Source organism: Drosophila melanogaster, chromosome 3L, assembly GCF_000001215.4.
Source record: "Drosophila melanogaster chromosome 3L".
Classification (NCBI taxonomy): Eukaryota; Metazoa; Arthropoda; class Insecta; order Diptera; family Drosophilidae; genus Drosophila; species Drosophila melanogaster.
This window is the reverse complement of record NT_037436.4, coordinates 15,948,684-15,968,141: the sequence shown is the minus strand read 5'-3', so window position 1 is coordinate 15,968,141 and position 19,458 is coordinate 15,948,684. Positions and strand designations below refer to the sequence as shown.

The 19,458-nt window shown below is 43.8% G+C and overlaps 5 protein-coding genes across 10 annotated transcripts in view; 2 read left to right on the top strand and 3 right to left on the bottom strand.

Annotated features, from left to right (window-relative positions):
- The first annotated feature begins 269 nt into the window (after positions 1-269).
- On the top strand, positions 270-7,306 carry Brr2 (Brr2 U5 snRNP complex subunit). The gene is made up of 6 exons (NM_140561.4): positions 270-434; positions 531-1,226; positions 1,284-6,027; positions 6,092-6,266; positions 6,322-6,604; positions 6,663-7,306. The coding sequence occupies exons 1-6, from the start codon at positions 390-392 to the stop codon at positions 7,146-7,148; spliced, it is 6,429 nt and encodes a 2,142-aa protein (NP_648818.3). The 5' UTR covers positions 270-389; the 3' UTR covers positions 7,149-7,306.
- A 226-nt stretch (positions 7,307-7,532) lies between these two features.
- On the bottom strand, positions 7,533-9,299 carry CG17032 (uncharacterized protein). Of its 2 annotated transcripts, none has more exons than NM_140560.3 (2): positions 8,759-9,299; positions 7,533-8,454 (listed from the first exon to the last, which is right to left on the bottom strand). In NM_140560.3, exons 1-2 carry the CDS (start codon positions 8,874-8,876, stop codon positions 7,634-7,636), a joined length of 939 nt encoding a protein of 312 aa, NP_648817.1. In that variant the 5' UTR covers positions 8,877-9,299; the 3' UTR covers positions 7,533-7,633. The 2 variants fall into 2 exon arrangements, with proteins under 2 accessions (NP_648817.1, NP_001261905.1); NM_001274976.1 differs by having other exon boundaries at positions 8,759-8,963.
- Positions 9,300-9,708: 409 nt separating this feature from the next.
- elgi (early girl) lies at positions 9,709-11,592 on the bottom strand. Of its 2 annotated transcripts, none has more exons than NM_140559.1 (5): positions 11,303-11,592; positions 11,077-11,219; positions 10,559-11,003; positions 10,338-10,503; positions 9,709-10,275 (listed from the first exon to the last, which is right to left on the bottom strand). In NM_140559.1, the coding sequence occupies exons 1-5, from the start codon at positions 11,390-11,392 to the stop codon at positions 10,172-10,174; spliced, it is 948 nt and encodes a 315-aa protein (NP_648816.1). In that variant the 5' UTR covers positions 11,393-11,592; the 3' UTR covers positions 9,709-10,171. The 2 variants fall into 2 exon arrangements, with proteins under 2 accessions (NP_648816.1, NP_001261904.1); NM_001274975.1 differs by having other exon boundaries at positions 11,303-11,515.
- An 84-nt stretch (positions 11,593-11,676) lies between these two features.
- GXIVsPLA2 lies at positions 11,677-13,046 on the bottom strand. Of its 3 annotated transcripts, none has more exons than NM_001274974.1 (3): positions 12,833-13,046; positions 12,595-12,754; positions 11,677-12,531 (listed from the first exon to the last, which is right to left on the bottom strand). In NM_001274974.1, the coding sequence occupies exons 1-3, from the start codon at positions 12,920-12,922 to the stop codon at positions 12,089-12,091; spliced, it is 693 nt and encodes a 230-aa protein (NP_001261903.1). In that variant the 5' UTR covers positions 12,923-13,046; the 3' UTR covers positions 11,677-12,088. The 3 variants fall into 3 exon arrangements, with proteins under 3 accessions (NP_001261903.1, NP_001137957.1, NP_648815.1); NM_001144485.3 differs by having other exon boundaries at positions 11,890-12,531; positions 12,828-13,046; NM_140558.4 differs by having other exon boundaries at positions 11,890-12,531.
- Positions 13,047-13,344: 298 nt separating this feature from the next.
- Pka-C3 (Protein kinase, cAMP-dependent, catalytic subunit 3) overlaps positions 13,345-19,458 on the top strand; it is a 28,993-nt gene continuing 22,879 nt past the window's right edge. Inside the window, exons 1-2 of one of the 2 annotated variants that reach the window (NM_168638.3) lie at positions 13,345-13,491; positions 13,555-13,617. In NM_168638.3, coding sequence (NP_730083.2) covers positions 13,386-13,491; positions 13,555-13,617 — 169 coding nt within the window. In that variant the 5' untranslated portion in view covers positions 13,345-13,385. Of the gene's footprint in view, positions 13,492-13,554; positions 13,618-15,148; positions 16,041-19,458 lie in introns of those variants that run through there. The other variant, NM_079373.4, reaches the window with a different exon arrangement.

The following is a 19,458-nucleotide window of genomic DNA, read 5'->3' as shown; positions in this document are numbered from 1 at the left end:
GCCGCAGTTCGGAACTTAAAATATACTAGATATATCTCAATTATGAGAATTATGGTCAAATTTATAGCAATTTCTTTTGTGGATTGCTAGTGCGTAGGAAATTTTGGTGTTTACAAAAGCTAAAAAACCAGTATTCAAATTTTAAATAGAATGTTGATGGGCTACATTTTTAAAAACTTAGATGCGCGCGCTAACGATAGGTTTCCTACAAATGGCAGCCCTGATATCGATTTTCAGTTGGCTTCGCACATATGGCATCTCTTTAGCCTTTTGACAATCTGGCAGCACGCGTAGCCACAAACAGCGGCTTTTCACTACGATATTTCCGCAAAAAGTTGTAAAATAGGTTAATAAAAGTGCTTAATACTTATAAAAACAACTAAACAGACATGGCGGATGCCGCAGCACGTCAGCTGCAATACGAGTACAAGGCGGTAAGTGTCAAATCCCGCCCGGGAAAACTTCTCCCACTCCATGCGGCGTCTCACCAGAATTTCACAAACACGTTAAATGTATTTTCCATTTTTCAGAACTCCAATCTTGTGCTGCAAGCCGATGTCCGACTCATCGAACGTCCGCGCCGCGATGAGGCCACTGGCGAGGTGTGTTCCCTGGTGGGAAAGCTGGACGGAACAAGGATGGGAGATCGGTACCAGCGAACGAAGCCGGAGAAAACGGAGGAGCGCAAGGTGAAACGTCAGAAGCGCGACGAGGCCCAGTACGATTTCGAGCGGATGAAGGGAGCCACTCTGCTCTCCGAGGGCATTGACGAGATGGTGGGCATTGTGTATCGACCCAAGACCCAGGAAACTCGTCAGACCTACGAGGTCCTGCTCAGTTTCATCCAGGAGGCTCTGGGGGATCAGCCCAGGGATATCCTGTGCGGTGCCGCTGATGAGATTCTGGCTGTCCTCAAGAACGATCGTTTAAAGGATCGGGAGCGAAAGAAGGATATAGACAGCTTGCTGGGCGCAGTTACAGATGAGCGATTCGCTCTGCTGGTTAACCTGGGCAAAAAAATCACAGACTTTGGCAGCGATGCCGTGAATGCTTTGACTGCTGCTCCCAACAACGAGGAGCAGATCGATGAAACCTACGGCATCAATGTTCAGTTTGAGGAATCCGAAGAGGAGAGCGACAACGACATGTATGGCGAGATTCGCGACGATGATGCCCAGGATGAAGGAGAGGAGGCCCGCATTGATCACACACTGCATGCAGAGAATGTGAGTAATGTAGTTAAAATTGCGAATCCCATTTCTTATTCGTGTATCCCTTCCCAGCTAGCCAACGAGGAAGCCGCAAATAATGTAAAGAAAGAGCGCTCCTTGCATCCTCTGGACATAGATGCGTATTGGTTGCAGCGTTGTCTGAGCAAGTTCTACAAGGACGCCATGGTGTCGCAAAGCAAAGCCGCCGATGTGTTGAAGATCCTCAAAGATGCCGCCGACGATCGCGATTGCGAAAATCAATTGGTGCTTCTGCTGGGCTACGATTGCTTTGACTTCATTAAGCAATTGAAGCTTAACCGGCAGATGGTCCTGTACTGCACCATGCTCGCCTCGGCCCAAACGGACAGCGAGCGGCAAAGGATTCGCGAGAAGATGCGCGGAAATTCTGCGTTGGCCAAAATCCTTCGGCAATTGGATACGGGAAAGTCAGAGGATCAGGAGGAGGGCGAAGCACGGGGAAGCAAGCGTGGCAAAGGCGATGCAGAGGATGGTGGAGCGGCGGCTGCCGGGCAGGTGGCCGGTGTGCGACAGCTACTCGAGTTGGAAGAGATGGCATTCACTCAAGGATCTCACTTTATGGCCAACAAGCGCTGTCAGCTTCCCGACGGCTCCTACAGGAAACAACGAAAGGGCTACGAGGAGGTGCACGTGCCTGCACTGAAACCCGTGCCATTTGATGCCAATGAGGAACTTCAGCCTGTGGACAAGCTTCCGAAATATGTGCAGCCTGTGTTCGAGGGTTTCAAGACCCTTAATCGTATCCAAAGTCGTTTGTACAAGGCCGCACTGGACAGTGATGAGAATATGCTGCTGTGCGCCCCTACTGGAGCTGGTAAAACTAATGTGGCACTGCTAACCATGATGCGGGAGATTGGAAAGCACATCAACGAGGATGGCACCATCAATGCGCAGGATTTCAAAATCATTTACGTGGCTCCCATGAAATCGCTGGTGCAGGAAATGGTTGGCAATTTTGGACGACGTCTTGCTTGCTATAATCTGACGGTCTCTGAGTTGACTGGAGATCACCAGCTGACCAGGGAACAGATCGCCGCCACGCAGGTGATTGTGTGCACACCAGAGAAGTGGGATATCATCACTCGAAAGGGAGGCGAGCGTACCTTTGTGAGCTTAGTCCGGTTGGTTATCATCGATGAGATTCACTTGCTCCACGACGAGCGTGGTCCGGTGCTTGAGGCCCTGGTGGCGCGTACGATAAGGAATATTGAAACTACCCAGGAGGAGGTGCGATTGGTGGGCTTATCTGCCACACTGCCCAACTATCAGGACGTGGCCACCTTCCTACGCGTAAAGCCCGATAAAGGCCTCTTCTACTTTGATAACAGCTATCGGCCTGTGTCCCTGGAGCAGCAGTATATCGGTGTGACGGAGAAGAAGGCCCTAAAGCGATTCCAGGTGATGAACGAGATCGTTTATGAGAAGACCATGGAGCATGCTGGGCGTAATCAGGTCCTGGTCTTCGTACACTCGCGCAAGGAGACTGGAAAAACGGCCAGGGCTGTGAGGGACATGTGCCTGGAGCAGGATACCCTTGGTAGCTTTCTTAAGGAAGGATCAGCAAGCATGGAAGTGCTGCGGACTGAAGCCGAACAAGTAAAGAACACAGAGCTTAAGGAGTTATTGCCCTACGGCTTCGCCATTCATCATGCTGGAATGACCCGCGTCGATCGTACTTTGGTGGAAGATCTATTTGCTGATCGGCACATTCAAGTTTTGGTTTCCACCGCCACGCTAGCTTGGGGTGTCAATCTCCCTGCCCATACTGTAATCATCAAGGGCACGCAGGTATACAATCCGGAAAAAGGACGTTGGGTGGAGCTGAGTGCTTTGGATGTACTGCAGATGTTGGGTCGTGCTGGACGACCGCAGTATGATACCAAGGGTGAGGGTATTCTTATAACCAATCACAGTGAGTTGCAGTTCTATCTCTCCTTGCTCAACCAGCAGTTGCCGATTGAGTCCCAATTCATCTCCAAGCTTCCTGACATGCTCAATGCGGAGATTGTGCTAGGAACGGTCCAACATCTCCAGGATGCAGTTAACTGGTTGGGCTACACTTATCTGTACATTAGAATGCTGAGGAATCCCACGTTGTACGGAGTTTCCCATGATGCCATCAAGGCTGATCCTCTGTTGGAACAGCATCGTGCTGATCTCCTGCATACCGCAGCTTGCTGTCTGGAGAGAAGTGGCCTTATTAAATACGATCGGAAGACGGGACACTTTCAGGTTACTGATCTGGGACGCATTGCCTCTCACTATTACCTAACCCATGAAACCATGCTGACTTACAACCAGCTCCTTAAGCAAACTCTTAGTGAGATTGAGTTGTTCCGCGTATTCTCCCTATCCTCGGAATTCCGGCATATTTCCGTCCGAGAAGAGGAAAAGTTGGAGCTGCAGAAGCTCATGGAACGAGTGCCCATTCCCATTAAGGAGTCCATTGAAGAGCACAGTGCCAAGGTGAATGTTTTGCTGCAAGCCTATATCTCCCAGTTGAAACTGGAGGGCTTTGCATTGATGTCGGACATGGTGTTTATTACCCAATCCGCTGCCCGTTTAATGAGAGCCATTTTTGAGATTGTATTGACCCGCGGATGGGCTCAATTGGCGGACAAAACGTTGACGCTCTGCAAGATGATCGACAGAAGAATGTGGCAATCGATGACACCACTTAGGCAGTTCAAGAAGATGCCCGATGAGATTGCCAAGAAGCTGGAGAAAAAACACTTCCCCTGGGGCAGGCTTTACGATCTAGAGCCACATGAACTTGGTGAGCTGATTAGAGTGCCCAAGCTAGGAAAGACCATCCACAAGTTTGTGCACCAGTTCCCCAAATTGGAGCTCTCCACGCACATTCAACCCATAACAAGGGGAACTCTGAGAGTGGAACTAACAATTACACCGGATTTCCAATGGGATGAAAAGGTGCATGGCCAGTCGGAAGGTTTCTGGGTTTTAATTGAAGATGTCGACTCGGAACTCATTCTCCATCATGAGTTTTTCCTGCTGAAGCAGAAGTATTCCCAAGATGAGCACCAGCTTAAGTTCTTTGTGCCTGTCTTTGAACCTCTGCCACCGCAGTACTTCCTTCGCATTGTCTCAGATCGTTGGATAGGTGCAGAGACCCAATTACCAGTTTCTTTCCGACACTTGATTCTGCCCGAGAAGAATATGCCACCTACGGAGCTTTTGGATCTCCAACCGCTTCCTATTAGTGCACTCCGGCAGCCGAAGTTTGAATCCTTTTATTCGCAACGCTTCCCGCAATTCAATCCCATTCAGACACAGGTCTTCAACGCAGTCTACAATAGTGATGAGAATGTCTTTGTTGGAGCACCAACCGGATCCGGAAAGATGACTATTGCAGAGTTTGCCATCATGCGCTTGTTCACTACCCAATCCGATGCCCGATGTGTATATTTGGTCTCGGAGGAGGCATTGGCGGACTTAGTTTTTGCGGATTGGCATAGCAAATTTGGATCCCTGGACATAAAAGTGGTTAAATTGACCGGCGAAACTGGAACCGATCTTAAGCTCATAGCCAAGGGACAGCTGGTGATCACTACTGCGGATAAGTGGGATGTGTTGTCTCGCAGATGGAAACAGAGGAAGAACGTACAATTGGTGAACCTGTTCATTGTGGACGAACTGCAGTTGGTTGGTGGCGAAGAAGGTCCCGTTTTGGAAATTGTATGCTCCAGGATGCGATACATTAGCTCGCAGATTGAGAAACAGATCAGAATAGTGGCGTTGTCTGCATCGCTAACGGATGCCAGGGATGTCGCCCAGTGGCTGGGCTGTAATCCCAATGCCACTTTCAATTTCCACCCCAGCGTGCGTCCCATTCCGTTGGAGCTGCACATCCAGGGCTATAATGTCACTCACAACGCCACCAGAATTGCTACGATGTCCAAGCCTGTTTACAATGCCATCCTCAAGTACAGCGCCCACAAGCCGGTGATTGTGTTTGTCTCGTCCAGAAAGCAGGCCAGGCTCACTGCAATTGATGTTTTGACCTACGCAGCATCGGATTTGCAACCCAACCGTTTTTTCCATGCTGAGGAGGAGGACATCAAGCCGTTCCTCGAACGAATGACGGATAAAACTTTGAAGGAGACCCTAGCGCAAGGAGTGGCCTATCTCCATGAGGGCCTATCCGCCTCAGATCATCGCCTGGTGGAGCAGCTGTTTGACTCTGGCGCCGTGCAAGTAGCTGTTATCTCCAGAGACCTTTGCTGGGGCATGAGCATCTCCGCTCACTTGGTGATCATCATGGACACACAATTTTACAATGGCAAGAATCATTCGTATGAGGACTATCCCATTACAGACGTGCTGCAAATGATTGGTCGAGCCAATCGGCCGAACGAGGATGCGGATGCCAAATGCGTGCTGATGTGCCAGAGCAGCAAGAAGGACTTCTTTAAGAAATTCATCAACGAGCCGCTGCCCATCGAAAGTCATTTGGATCATAGAATGCATGATCACTTTAACGCCGAGGTGGTCACCAAGACAATTGAGAACAAACAGGATGCCGTTGATTATCTCACCTGGACGTTCCTCTACAGACGATTGACCCAAAATCCCAACTACTACAATCTGCAGGGTGTCACGCATCGCCATCTCTCCGACCATCTTTCGGAGTTGGTGGAGAATACGCTGAGCGATCTAGAACAGTCCAAGTGTATTAGCGTGGAGGATGATATGGACACGCTGCCACTCAATCTGGGCATGATTGCTGCCTACTATTACATCAACTACACAACTATCGGTATGAAGCATTAGATTTAAGTTTAGGCAATTGTCATCTTCATTTTCCTATCATTTTTTCCCAGAGCTCTTCAGTTTGTCCCTCAACAGCAAAACAAAAGTGCGGGGCCTGCTGGAAATTATTTCATCGGCAGCTGAGTACGAGGATGTTGTGGTCAGGCATCATGAGGAGCAGGTTCTGCGCACGCTGTCTCAGCGACTGCCCAACAAACTCACAGGACCCAATGAAACGGCTCCAAAGTAAGCAACCCATACATTTAGATCTTAAAAAGAATTTTACCAATGTTATTTTTAGATTCAATGATCCGCACATCAAGACCAATTTGCTGCTTCAGGCTCATCTTTCGCGATTGCAACTGGGACCTGAACTGCAAGGCGATACGGAGCAGATACTGAGCAAGGCCATCCGCCTCATTCAGGCCTGCGTAGATGTGCTGAGTTCAAATGGCTGGCTGTCGCCGGCTGTGGCTGCCATGGAGCTGGCTCAGATGGTCACGCAGGCCATGTGGAGCAAGGACTCGTACTTGAAACAGTTGCCGCACTTTAGTCCCGAGATTGTCAAGCGGTGCACAGAGAAGGTGAGAGTAACAACAAGTGAATCTCTAGGATTATCTCATGTTTCGTCGTATATTTCAGAAAATCGAAACCGTTTTCGATATCATGGAATTGGAGGACGAGGATCGCACTCGCCTGCTGCAGCTCTCCGATTTACAAATGGCCGATGTTGCTCGATTCTGCAACCGTTACCCCAACATTGAGCTGAACTATGAGGTGGTGGACAAGGATCGCATCAACTCAGGATCAACCGTTAATGTAGTGGTTCAACTGGAACGTGAGGATGAGGTCACTGGCCCAGTCATTGCTCCATTCTTCCCGCAGAAGCGCGAAGAAGGATGGTGGGTCGTCATAGGTGATCCCAAGACCAACTCCCTGCTCTCCATCAAACGGCTCACGCTGCAGCAAAAGGCAAAGGTCAAGCTGGACTTTGTGGCACCTAGTCCGGGCAAACACGACTACACTCTGTACTACATGAGCGATTCCTATTTGGGTTGTGATCAGGAGTACAAGTTTTCCATCGAAGTGGGTGACTTCCAGTCGGAAAGCGAAAGCGAGTCAGATTAGTTTTCTTTAGGATCATCAGTTGGGCATGTTTGCACAAATGAAAATCAATCATTTTACAATTTACGCGCATTAATTGTAGCAATAATAAATTCGTGTACTACTTTAGTAGAAACCAAATTGTACAAGGATACACTGAGGATAATTATATAAAGTAGTACAAAAAAAAAAAAAAACAAAATAAAAAAAACCTTTCAACTTTCTTTCGCTGGTTGATACCAAGAATCTAAATATTTTGTAGTCAACAGTGCCAATTCTTATATTGTCTTAAGCTTTTAAATTTCGTATGGAACAATTCAAGTTTGTTGTAATTTGTAATCTGGATCATCAAAATGCAACCGTTTAGATTTTAAAAAAATCATTCAAATTATTCATTCAAATTCAATTCAATCATAAATATTTATTTGGATTTTTTAGATATTTGCACATAGGATTGCTGACAAATAGATTAACTTGGAGGTATTTTCCCTGTATGGTGAACTTGGCTTTTAGCGGCTGACAGAAACTGCCGATCCATGGCTACTGCCACGATTGGCTCCTCCATTAGCGAAGCTGTTCGTGGAGCTAAAGTTTATTGTCTGTCCATTGGGAAGATGGTAAACCTGACTCAGCGAAGCACCTGCCGCATTATTGGATCCAAAGGGGCTGGTGTTCTGGGACTGAGTGGCCGTGCTTGCGGAGGAGGCACCGAATGATCCATTGGCACTCTGCGACTGGAAGCCCTGAGCCTGCCCACTGGCGGCCGAGGATCCTGAGTTGAGTCCATTGTTGTAGTTGCTGTGGGCAGCTCCGTTGGATGCGGCCTGCTCCTGGTTGTAACCACTGGGTCCGAGTGGTCCCAGCGGATTTAACTCGACGTTGGCATTGGCATTGCCGCCATCTGGTCCGGCACCAACATCAACACCCGCTTTGGTTCCCCCAGCGCCGGCCGATGTACCTGCCTGAACTTTTCCACCTTGATTACCGCCGAATCCGGGATTTCCTCCGAATCCTGGGTTACCGCCGAATTCCTGATTACCGCCGAAACCCTGATTACCTCCGAATCCCTGGTTGCCTCCAAATCCTTGATTACCGCCGAATCCACCTCCAAAACCAGGCTCTCCACCGAATCCGCCACCGAAGCCGGGATTTCCAGCATACTGACCACCAAATTGTCGCCCAAACTGACGCTTCACCCTCTTGTGAGCGGCCTGGATTCCGGATATTTGATCCAGGACCGAACGGACGCGACGCACCTGCGGATTAGACTTCGGTTTGATGTACAAGGCTGATTCCACCACTACTTCCTCGATAGTGGCGCCCTTGGAAGCTGTAAAATGCAATGGTATATACTTTATAAAATATTTTATATTTATTTTAATTTAATTAATAGAAGCTGAATAATCGGCAAGCTTATTATTAAAAAATTCGGAGCAATCTATTATTTTACTAAATATTTTACGCTTTGTTCGCACTACAGAATGTGTACATATGTATACACAAAAATTTATAGATAGATATGTATTTATATATATTTACAGAATTTCAGATTTGAAAAGTATTTTCCAAATGTATTTAGGAAGTTTTACAATCTAAGAATTGTAAGATTTTCGAGCGTTAAGAATTTTACTTACGCAAATCATCATCGCCGGTTTGAACCTGCTTCTCGTTGCGCTGCCTCAGTTGAGGAAACGCCGACGCAGCTGCCAGACAGATGAGGGCCACAAATAGCACCGGAATTGATACATTCATTTCGTGTTCTTCGATTAGATTGGTTGCCTTCTGGAGATCGCAGCTGGACACGTCCGTTGGCTGCGCCGCTTCGCGATCAACTGTTGGATGTATATATTTCAGCCTGTCCGCTCCGCCGCCAATCGGCCGATCAACTCTCACTTTCAATCGCCGTAGGGGGCTGCCCCTTTGGTCTGGATGGCGCTAATTGCTTCTATCAATATTCAAGATGTTCGGCAAATACGAAGAAAAAAATTGAAAACCAAAACTGGCTTGTATAATCCAACGATTTTTGGCACATGTAACCGATGCAAACTTTGTATAATGTTGTATTATGTAGGAAAAAAACAAAACGGGTGTACAAAAGCCGAAACCGGTTGGCGGCCAAAGCTCGTGGAGGAACTAGTTTGGTTTTCTTTTGTTTATTTTGTTGCTTGGTTGCTTGCTGCTTGGTTTTTGTTGCTTTTCGATTTCCATTTCGGGAAACAGATGTTGTCCAGAACTTTTACGGGTCCACAGAGTGGAGGCGGACAGATCTCCCCGAATGAGTTGGTGCTTGCAAGTGGGGGGCATCCCAGTGAACATTTGTGTAGGATTTCCAAAGGCAGACGCTTGTCTGCCCTTTCAGCTGATAAGAGGCTAGAATTATCGGTTTAGTTGGAATAATCACTTTTATTTCTATTTCTAATCTAAAAGGCTAGACAATCTTTCAGAAAAATAATTCATGGGAGTGCTTAAATAAATGAATAAATGGAATTTTGTTGTAACATACTATTACAATTTAAATTCGTAATTGAAAGAAATCAATTATAAAAGCAAATGGTTTATTATAGTAATAAATTCTTCCATGAATACATTAGTTAAATAAACTGTTTATTACTCTTTCCACATTTAATCTAAAAGTATTGACAAATATTTCAGAAATTTAAGTAAGTTGTGCAATACGAATTTAAACGCGAATTAGGACATTCACAGCTTCCTTCCATCAAAATGAGAATGAAGTGAACGATAACAAAGGGACATTTGTTGAGATCGCTTAATCAAACATGTAATATTGGGTATATGCGAACGACTTGATGATGTATACGAATTTGCGTACTAACTAAATGGATAAAACACAATGAACCGAAAGTAATATATATTTTTTGTACAACTTGAAAGTCGTCATGAGGCGCTTGAATGGTTTGTTTTGCGAGTTTTTCCTTACAATATTGTTTTTAATGCTTACTCTTACGTTAAGGAATCAACAAAACTGAGCACTGTTCGATATAGTTAGCATTTAACCTAGGATAAGTGGTTAATCAGCGGCTGAGGGCCTACTCGATGCCATGGGCGAAGATCATGACCAAACCTGGATCGATCATGACGTCCTCAGTCATGTGGAGGTTGTCGCAGCTCAAAACGAGCACAGCTTGCTTGCCTGCGGAAGAGTAAGTTTAAAGATAAAGCCTTGTTGTTAATATTTATGTTTAAAATTGTTACCTGGAATGCGTCGACACACATAGTTGTCGTAGATCCTACGATTGGTTTGACGTGTCTCTAGCGAACTGAGCCCACGGGGCCAACGTCGCTCGTGGCAGAACTCCATAAGACTATCCAGGATGTGTGGCGGACAGCCCGACTCGGACAAAGCGCGCTTGATCATGAGCTATCAAATGAAAAGTGAGTTAACGTTTTAAAAAAATTTAGAATTTGGGCTTCACCTGCAGTGCATCGTCGGGCGTAGAGATCATTCCCCCCCAGCGCGTAACCCTGGCCCGGGGCAGTGTGCTGCTCCAGCGGATCACCTCGTCGCGCTCCATCTGGTCGGCTATGGCCCGCATCGCAGGATTGGAGACGCGCATGGCACGCATAAAGTCCTTGAATAGCTGCAGCTCGCGCTTCAGTTCGTTGATAGTCAGCTGCTGGTCGGTGAGCTCCGATTTGAGCTCACCCATTTTTTCCGTCTGCTTGACAATTAAAGTGCGCAGCTCCCGCACGCAGTTGTGGTCCTTTAGCTCATCCTTGGGTATGTCAAAGCCGCATCCCTTCTCGCAGGGAAATGGTCGCTTCGGATTGTGAATGCATTCGTCCAAATGGGAATTGTAGGCGTCTAGCTTGAGAACAGCCGTGCAGCCATAAGGCGCATTGTCACAGGTGATTGACAGTCTGGTTGGCAAGGGTCAAAGATTAGTTAGAGTCCACAAGGTTCACAGAGTAGAAGGCGTTGGGTTTTTCTCACCTGGACAGTAGGTTGCGCAATATGCGAGGCACTGCCCGCAAGTTGGCAGTAGTCAGGGAATTTCGATCCACCGGACAAGTGGGCTGGCGGGTTAGCCACTCGTTAATGCATCCGCGGCAGAAGGCGTGCTCGCACATCACGGCCTGAATCGGTAGATATGTATGATTGTTTGTATTTAAAGCATATGTATGATTCGCGGTGTGCGTTCTTTGCAAACAAAACAAACCTGCAGCGGATCCTCAAGCACTCCGGAGCAGATGGGACAGGTGAGCTCCTCGTCCACCTCCCCCTGAAAGCGATTCACATCGTAGCCCATCTTAGGTCCTCAGCACGCTGGCCATCCGCATAAAAATACTATTAATAATTCTTTTCTGCGGATTGCAAAATCTGTGTGTTTTTTTTTCGGTTCAGTCAGTGCAGTGTTGTGTAGTGTGACTGAGTAGTGTTGGAAAGCTAGGATGGCACTTCAGCTGTAATCCGCGAGAAATGGCTTCTTAAAATAACTGTTTAGCTTGAAAATATTGAGATATTTTCTGTTCCACCTTAGTTTTAAACTTAAGTTTGACTTAAAGTCAAAATTTTTGATATAATAGAATTCTTGTTTGATCTCCATTCATTTATTTGTACTATTAAATTAGCTTTGGCCAGGCAGCTTAACAAATTAAATACGTCATCGTCCTGGTTAAAATATGTTTACACACTTGTCGATCATATGATTAATAAATAATATACATATCCTGCCCAAAGGACCACGTCAGCATAAGCCACCGGTGATTAATCAGCGCACAGTTGATTTAAAAATATAGCATCTTTATAATAGGTAAAAATATCAATGTATTTAACAGTCTGGACCGTTGGCATGCCACTATTTGGTATACAATAATGAAATTCGTCAAAAAGGGAGTCCAATGGACATGGCTACCCAATTCATAGACTAACACAACACATAAAACATTTAACGCTTAATCCGATACCCCCAGGTCCCCGCACCCTCGTAGCCAGTGATCCTGTACTATATCTCGTTGCGATCCTTCCAGCCATATTTCTGGCGCTGCTGCTTCTCCCTACTATTGCTATTACCCTGCCTATTGCCATTGTAGGAGGAGCTCTTCGGCGGGGCGCAATAGCAGGATCTCTGCTGGGAGTCCAGATAGGAGCGGCATCCCAGGGTCAATGTGCCGGTGAATAGCATCTTGGCAGCCGCCTTGCAGCCCTTCATCATCAGATCGCTGGCTATGGACTTCTCGTAGCTGTCGCAGTACTTGTACAAGCACCTCTTGAAGTCCAGGTCGCACAGCTCCTTATCGCTATTGCAGGTGTCGTAGCAGATATCGTGGTCATTGCAACATGTCTCCATCTCCTTGGCCGGCAGATAGTCTGTGCTGATCCTCAGGCCCAAGGAACCACATCCATCTGCGGTGGGGGTATAGAACTTATTCTGAACCGCTCTGGGCGCTGTAAGATAAACACACATATGGATGCTGGGGAATTTACATAATGCGCAGTGCGTCACCACACCTGGTCCTCCGATATCCGGTGCGGGGCACTGGTATATGCAGTTCTCGTCCACGGCCGCATCGAAAACCTCGTGGACCGTGCGAAATTTGCGCACCAGCACTATCAGGTTCTTGAACACGTCACCAAAGATCGCCTCCGCGGCTATAATGGCATCCCTTAGCTAAATCCGGGGAGAGAAGATACAGGAGTAACAGATACTAGCTCTCACAGATTTCCTACGAGAAGCGGTGCACCTTACGTGGACTATGGTGCTGGATCCATAGCCTGAATAGGCGTAGGTTAGGAACGTAAGAAGGTATATGGCCACCTTCATCCAAGAGAACTGCATGTTCGCTGTTTAATTCGTTTTTGAAGGGTCAGCTATTTGTTGTTTGCGCGTAATAATAAACTAAACTATGCGAAAGACATTTGTAGCAGTGTGACCAGGCGTCATCGTTCAAATATACCAACCGGCTCGGAAATCATACCAAACTGCATATGAGGTTGCATACTTTTAGGCACTGTCCTGACATTTCAAAAAATCCTAATGGGAAATTTAAAACCGTTTTTAAATATTATAAATAAAATACGTTATGATTTATAAAACAAAAAAATTTATGAAAAATAAAATCTTGTTGGCTTTGCAGAGAGTATTACAATTAATGCTATACATTAATAAAAGTAAATTGAATTTCAGAACACTGGCGCCATCTGGTACAGACAACTCAAAACATTTAACTGACAATACATATACATCGATATTTCGAGGGGGGAAAATTCAAAAAATTGGGAATAAACAAAATTTTCCTTAAATGGATTTGTGGCATATATTTTTGGAACGTATTTTAGTGGCTTGCAGAGTCAGCGCAAGTGTCTTCGCAAATTTCGGCTGCGGTTTGTATTCCAGCTGGAAGCTAAGTGAGTTGTTTCCCACAATTATACTTAGTGCGGCAAGGATACTAACATTTTTATGCCTTACAGTCTGCGGCGACCATGACTCGGCTTCCGGTCTGCGGGCAGGACTTGCCACGCCCACTCAAAGAGGTGAGTGCATGCAGTGTCCTTGCACTTGACAAACAGGACTGAAGCAGCCTCAAAACGAAATAGTGAAATAGGGAAAAAAAAGTCGCGCACAGAAAACGTAAACGCAAAGCTTGCTGACATCTCGTGCCTGCCTTCGCTTAATTATAACATCAAATTGAAATGCACACGGCAATTGTATGCGGCACCTGAAATGAGACTGTGGCACGCAGGCGTCACTCGTACTCGCATTTCGTTTGCACCTGACCTTGTTGGCCTTTATTACAACGGCCAGCGAAATCAACGTGCATAAACATGCGAACGCAACACCCGAAAACCGTTAAAGAGGCGCGCTCGCTGTTTGCTTAAAACCGAAACAGAGGGCTCGTAAATACACAAAACATATTTTCTAGATTTTCTCAGCAACGAATCGGCGCTGCCGCAAAGTCTACTGAAAACAAACAAGACACTGAGGAAAAACACCCCCACCATAAAAACACACATAAACCTTTTGATTTAAAACGACTTCTGGCTTGAATCGTAGGGTTAACTTATGTACAATATGTACATCATGTATGTATTTCATATCTGAATTACATCCTGTATGCATTATTTTCCATCTCTACTATAATAACCAAAAGTCTTAATATTTGTTGAAATAACACAAACATAAATAGGTATAAGTGTTTCTTGGAATATTTAAAAATTCACTGCTGACGAAAAGTCTGCTGGTACTCCTACACTTGGGAAAATCCCACATTTATTACAATTTTCCGACTTTTCGCAGGCAATGTGTCTGTTAAAGCAGTTAAAGAAAAACCAATCCAAAAACTACCCAACATTAGGATTATATTTATTTAATAATCAGGTAAAATCGTAAGATAAAAACGTCTATAAAATCTATTATTAAACGTTGTTAAAAGATAAAAAGATATTTCATAAGAAATATAATTTTGCATTTTCTTATTTATGATAGTAATGAAAGTTGTTATTACACAAAAAAAATATGATAAGAACAGTTAAAATATGTAAATTATTGTCTTCGCAGCGACAAAATATCTACTTTTTTGTCAATGTATGTATCTTCTAGATTAATTATTATATATATATGTATGTATGTAGATTTTGGTCGCTGCAAAGACTTTCAGTTCCGTGATGGTGTTGTCAATTAGGGCGCACACCATGCTGGCCGCCTTATCGCCATCGGTGATTCCGGACCGCCTCCGCCATCCTGATGGCGATGATCCTGTTGCCGCCAAAGCGTTTAGGCCCTCAAATGGAACGGCACTCGGGACACTTGGCCAAAACCAAATATCTGCACACATGGAGAGCAAACACAAACACATCCGACTATCAAGCGAGCATCCCGAAGCCATCTCTCCCTCTCCCCTTGGCTGCCAGCAGAAGCATCATTATTACCATCGTCATCATTGCCCACTGCCCCGCCCCTCCCGACCAGGCCGCCCCCTTTTCCGAACCACCACGACTGTGCTGCCAACTGCGACGCTGACGTCGACGTCGAGAGCTGTGGCAAGCGATTCGCAGATTTTACGTTTCAGTTTCGTGCAAAACGTGGAAGCGGCTGGTCAACCCAAGAAAAACACCACAGAACACTCAGAAATCATTCGAAAGAAAATTGGAAAATTTGACATTGGTCTTCAGACTAGTCAACAAAAAAAAAAACAAAACCTATTCAAAGTTTGCAATCATCACGTTTGATTAATTGCGCTCAGTTGGACTAATTTGGCAATCTGCTGGTTCAGCGGAGGAAACTAACAAAAAACCGAAGAAAAACTGCAAGTTGCGCTGTAAAAACCGGAAATTCTAGATCTCTCGGATCTCACGATCCCAGCGTATATAAACAAAACAAAGCGGCACCTTTAGACACACAACAACAACTAAAAGAAACCGAAGAAAAACCCACGAAAAAAGTGACACAAATAAAGCAAATCGCGATCGCTGTGTCCAGTCGATCCGCAAAAAATAATACCTATGGCCCCCGTATACCTATAACACCCATAATACCTATACCTATACCCCCTCCCGCCGAGAAACGCTGAGTGTTGAGTTTATTTCTGTTTCTGTGTCGGCTTCAGCGGTTTTTTCGCCTTTTTTTCTGTTATTATTGCCGGCCAGAAGCGAAGGAAAAATCGAAATCGACGGCTAGTCGCGGAAAATCGTGCGCTCTTAAAGTAACATATTTATTTTTAACAATTTCGCAAGCGTTCAAATTTTGCTCCAGCAAAAAATCAGAATCAGAACTCACCAACCAACCAGACAATCGCAACCTGAACAACAACAATAAATATAGATCGGCTGTGGGATCGTTAAGTAGGAAAAAAAGAAAAACAAAAACCAAAAGGCTAAAAAAACCAAAAACCAAAACAAAAACCAAACCAAAAGGCAACGACGACGGCCGGCAAATTTGGATCTCAAAATTTAGCTCGGTGAGTAATCGTGGGTAGTGTAAAAAGTGGAAGCCAGCAGCCAGCAACAAATCATAAATGCTTGCTTTCCAAAATAGAAACAAAATGTGGAGATAAATTCGTTTGATGATTAAGCTTTGAGTACTATAATTAGGCGAGCCGATTTAATTAGTACAATTAGCAAATTACACCTCACATGGCGGGCTAAATCTTGATATTTGGAGTGGAAGTGGAAGTTGGAAAGTGTGGGTTTTTTAGATACTTTGAGATCTTGCTAATGCAGTCATTAAGTTCGTTAGATTCGTAGATTAATGCGTCTTTAAACATTTAAATAGAGGTGGAAGATCTAACTCGTCATAATGTTAAAATAAATATGATAAATATAAATAAGAATAAAATGCTAAAATGTCTGATTTAATGGTATATATCCCATATATCCCACATATATATAAATTAAAAAAGGCGTGTAAAATATTTTGAATTTTCTTGAACATTTCAAAGTTCAGAAAGCGTGATAAATTATTAGATTCTTCACTGACAAATGGTAAATATATAAAAAATTCCAAAAATGTATGATTTACTTATGCTTAATAATTCAAGAAAGATAATATTCGAGTTTTCCGCTTCTTTCAAAATCTGCCAGCTATTTGCATTCAGGTGACCCCATTTAAATTGCTTTTCTTCATGTCGCGCTTCAATAACTCTTCGCCAACTCAGTCAAGGACTTTCGAAATCTATTCCCCAACTTCTCCATACGCATAAATGTTTATATGTTTGCCTAGCCAATTACAGCAGTGGCAACTTAAGTGAGGAACTAGCACAAGGACAACGGAAGTACTTGCTCCATAAAAACAAATCCAAGACCATAAATCTGTATCGTCCTTATGTGAGTTTGGGAAAACCAACCAGATCCCAGTGAAAATACTCGTAAGGAAAACAAAGCGTGTCGCTGTATTTATGTTATGATTGCATTTAGCCGGCATTATTTTTGACGATTATTGCCATTTGGGTTTTATTAGCCAGAAACGCATGGGAGCGACAATCCTTATTTCGTCAACCGAAAATGGCCAATGAATTTTCGTTTTCGTAACACCCCCATCATTAATTCAAGTGAATGCACTTATTCAGTTAATTACATATCCTGGCGTATGAAAAATATTATTAATGACAACGCCTACAGCAAATTCTCTTTGACTGTTTGGAAATTCGAAAATACACCGATGACGATGATATTAATATGAGACGCTTTCTTTTTATGAAAAAGTAAGCTATCTATAAATTCGTGAACACATATTTTTAAACAAATCGCCTCGCGCTGTTCTGAATTAATTAAGCACACAATTTATGCCTTAGGTCGCCCAACGAATTAATAAATGTTGCAAACATTGCACCCCAAATTAATTTCCCCTATCAAAAGGTCAATTGGCTTGCAGTCACAAGATTAGGAAATCTTCTTTTGCTCAGCATTTTAAAATATATTCGCTGATTTTCCGAATAAATCAAGTGTCTTTATGTTAGGTGAGCTAAGGCCCATGGGAAAAGTTTCATAATTTTTTCGAGGAAATTTCCTTAAGCATAAAAGTTATACCGAATAATTTATTGAATTCAGCTCATAAATGGGATTTGTGTAGAAATATTTTGAATGGATTTTATAGGAATATAAGTAATTTCAAGTTGTTAGGGGTTCCATTCTCTGGAAAAAGTGCAAATAGGAAGATATTATCTCGAAATTTGTATATTATTTGGCGTAGCTTTTCTAAAGTAAACGTCATAAAACGTTTATTGACCCTTGCACGGAATCCGTCTCTTAATCAGAATTTGTAAATCCATTTCTGCAGAAGCAGATAACCCTGATCTTGCGAAATCTCACACCCCATTCACCTGATCTTAGCATCTTATCTCGCAGGCACTAATTCTTGAGTTTAACGTTAGTACGAGCCATATACAATAGTATATACTTTTTATTGCGTTTTCCATTCACGAAAAGTAGAAGCGACTACAAGAGAAGGAAAAAAAAAAAACAGAGTGCTGGCCACCGGAAGATTAGGCAACAATTTAACATTTGGCTGGCTGGCTGGCAACGACGACCCCAATTTCCATTTCCATTTTCAAATTTGGCAGCCGCCAAGGTGAATGGGGCCGATCTTCAGAGTGTAAGTGGGTATACATATGTGAATATATATGTATATATATATATATCTGCATATAGGACTGAACGATCGGCTGAGATCGGTTGTTTCTGCTTCTTGGTTCTTTTGGTCGCTTTGCTAATTTACAGCCCGAGTGATTGTCTACAATAATTTTTGAAAAATTATTCTCAAAACAATCCATGCACTTTGCCTTAGACAACTTTAATTTATATTTCCGCACTTTAATGCGTTGGCGTTTCATTTTCATATTTTCCTACCGAAAAAGTCCAAACATTTCGAACGCGTACGTAAATAATCCTGAGTGACAGTCGTTCATAAAATTAATGTATGCGTAATAACAATAATAATAAAAAAAAACAAAGCGATTGCTTAAGGAAATATTCCAAGAAATTGTTGAGTGGTATTTTTCGCAAATATCAAAACGTTCTACAATTGCAAGGTTACAATAGGTTACAATAAAGCGATATAGATATGCATATCCATACGTATACTTAATATTTCTTGAGACGCAGTTAAATATATTTACGTAAATCCAGGTTTATCAGCGGTTGCCTTTTGAGGCGTGTCAATTGCAATGGGGGAAGACATTTGTTACGTAGGTAAGACAACTGCGAAGTTAAGCGAGATGATACAAGGTTTAAAAACTAAACCATTTTAAATTAGTCAAAAAAAGCATGGAAAAGCCAATCGATTTTCGAGCTACGTATAATTGGAATGACTGGGAAGTACTTCTTTATTTTACATAATTGCTTTAATGTTTTATGCATTTCTTGTCTTTTTATATTTGTGTGAACTATATTACGATTTCATCACTTTCTCATCCATTGTGTATAGTACTTATTTGCACTTGAGCTTGATGTTTCTACATTTCTGCAAATATATTCCCTTTCACCGAAATTGGCAATAAACCCTTTTGATGCTCGGTAGTCAAATGCCACGCCTGACTAATCTATTGTCATCTTCTTGGCCTTCGAACAGCCAAAGCTGTAGTTAATGATGCGCATCAATTCCTGCCCTCCAGTGCACATTTTGGTTGGCGCTATTATGCATCCTCGTCGAGTCAATCGAATGCTCTTCTATGGACCAACTGGCCTAGATTGCCCCGGCCAGCGCTTAAACAATAAAAGCCACTCAGGCCAGCCAAGAATATGCGGATAGAAGCGCCATGTAGATGGATATTGATTTTATAGTCGGATGCGTCCATCTCGATTTTGCATTTCGGGTGGACCGACCTCAATACCGTTTTATCGACTTTATTATTTCTTGAGTTAAATGCATCGGGGCATTAA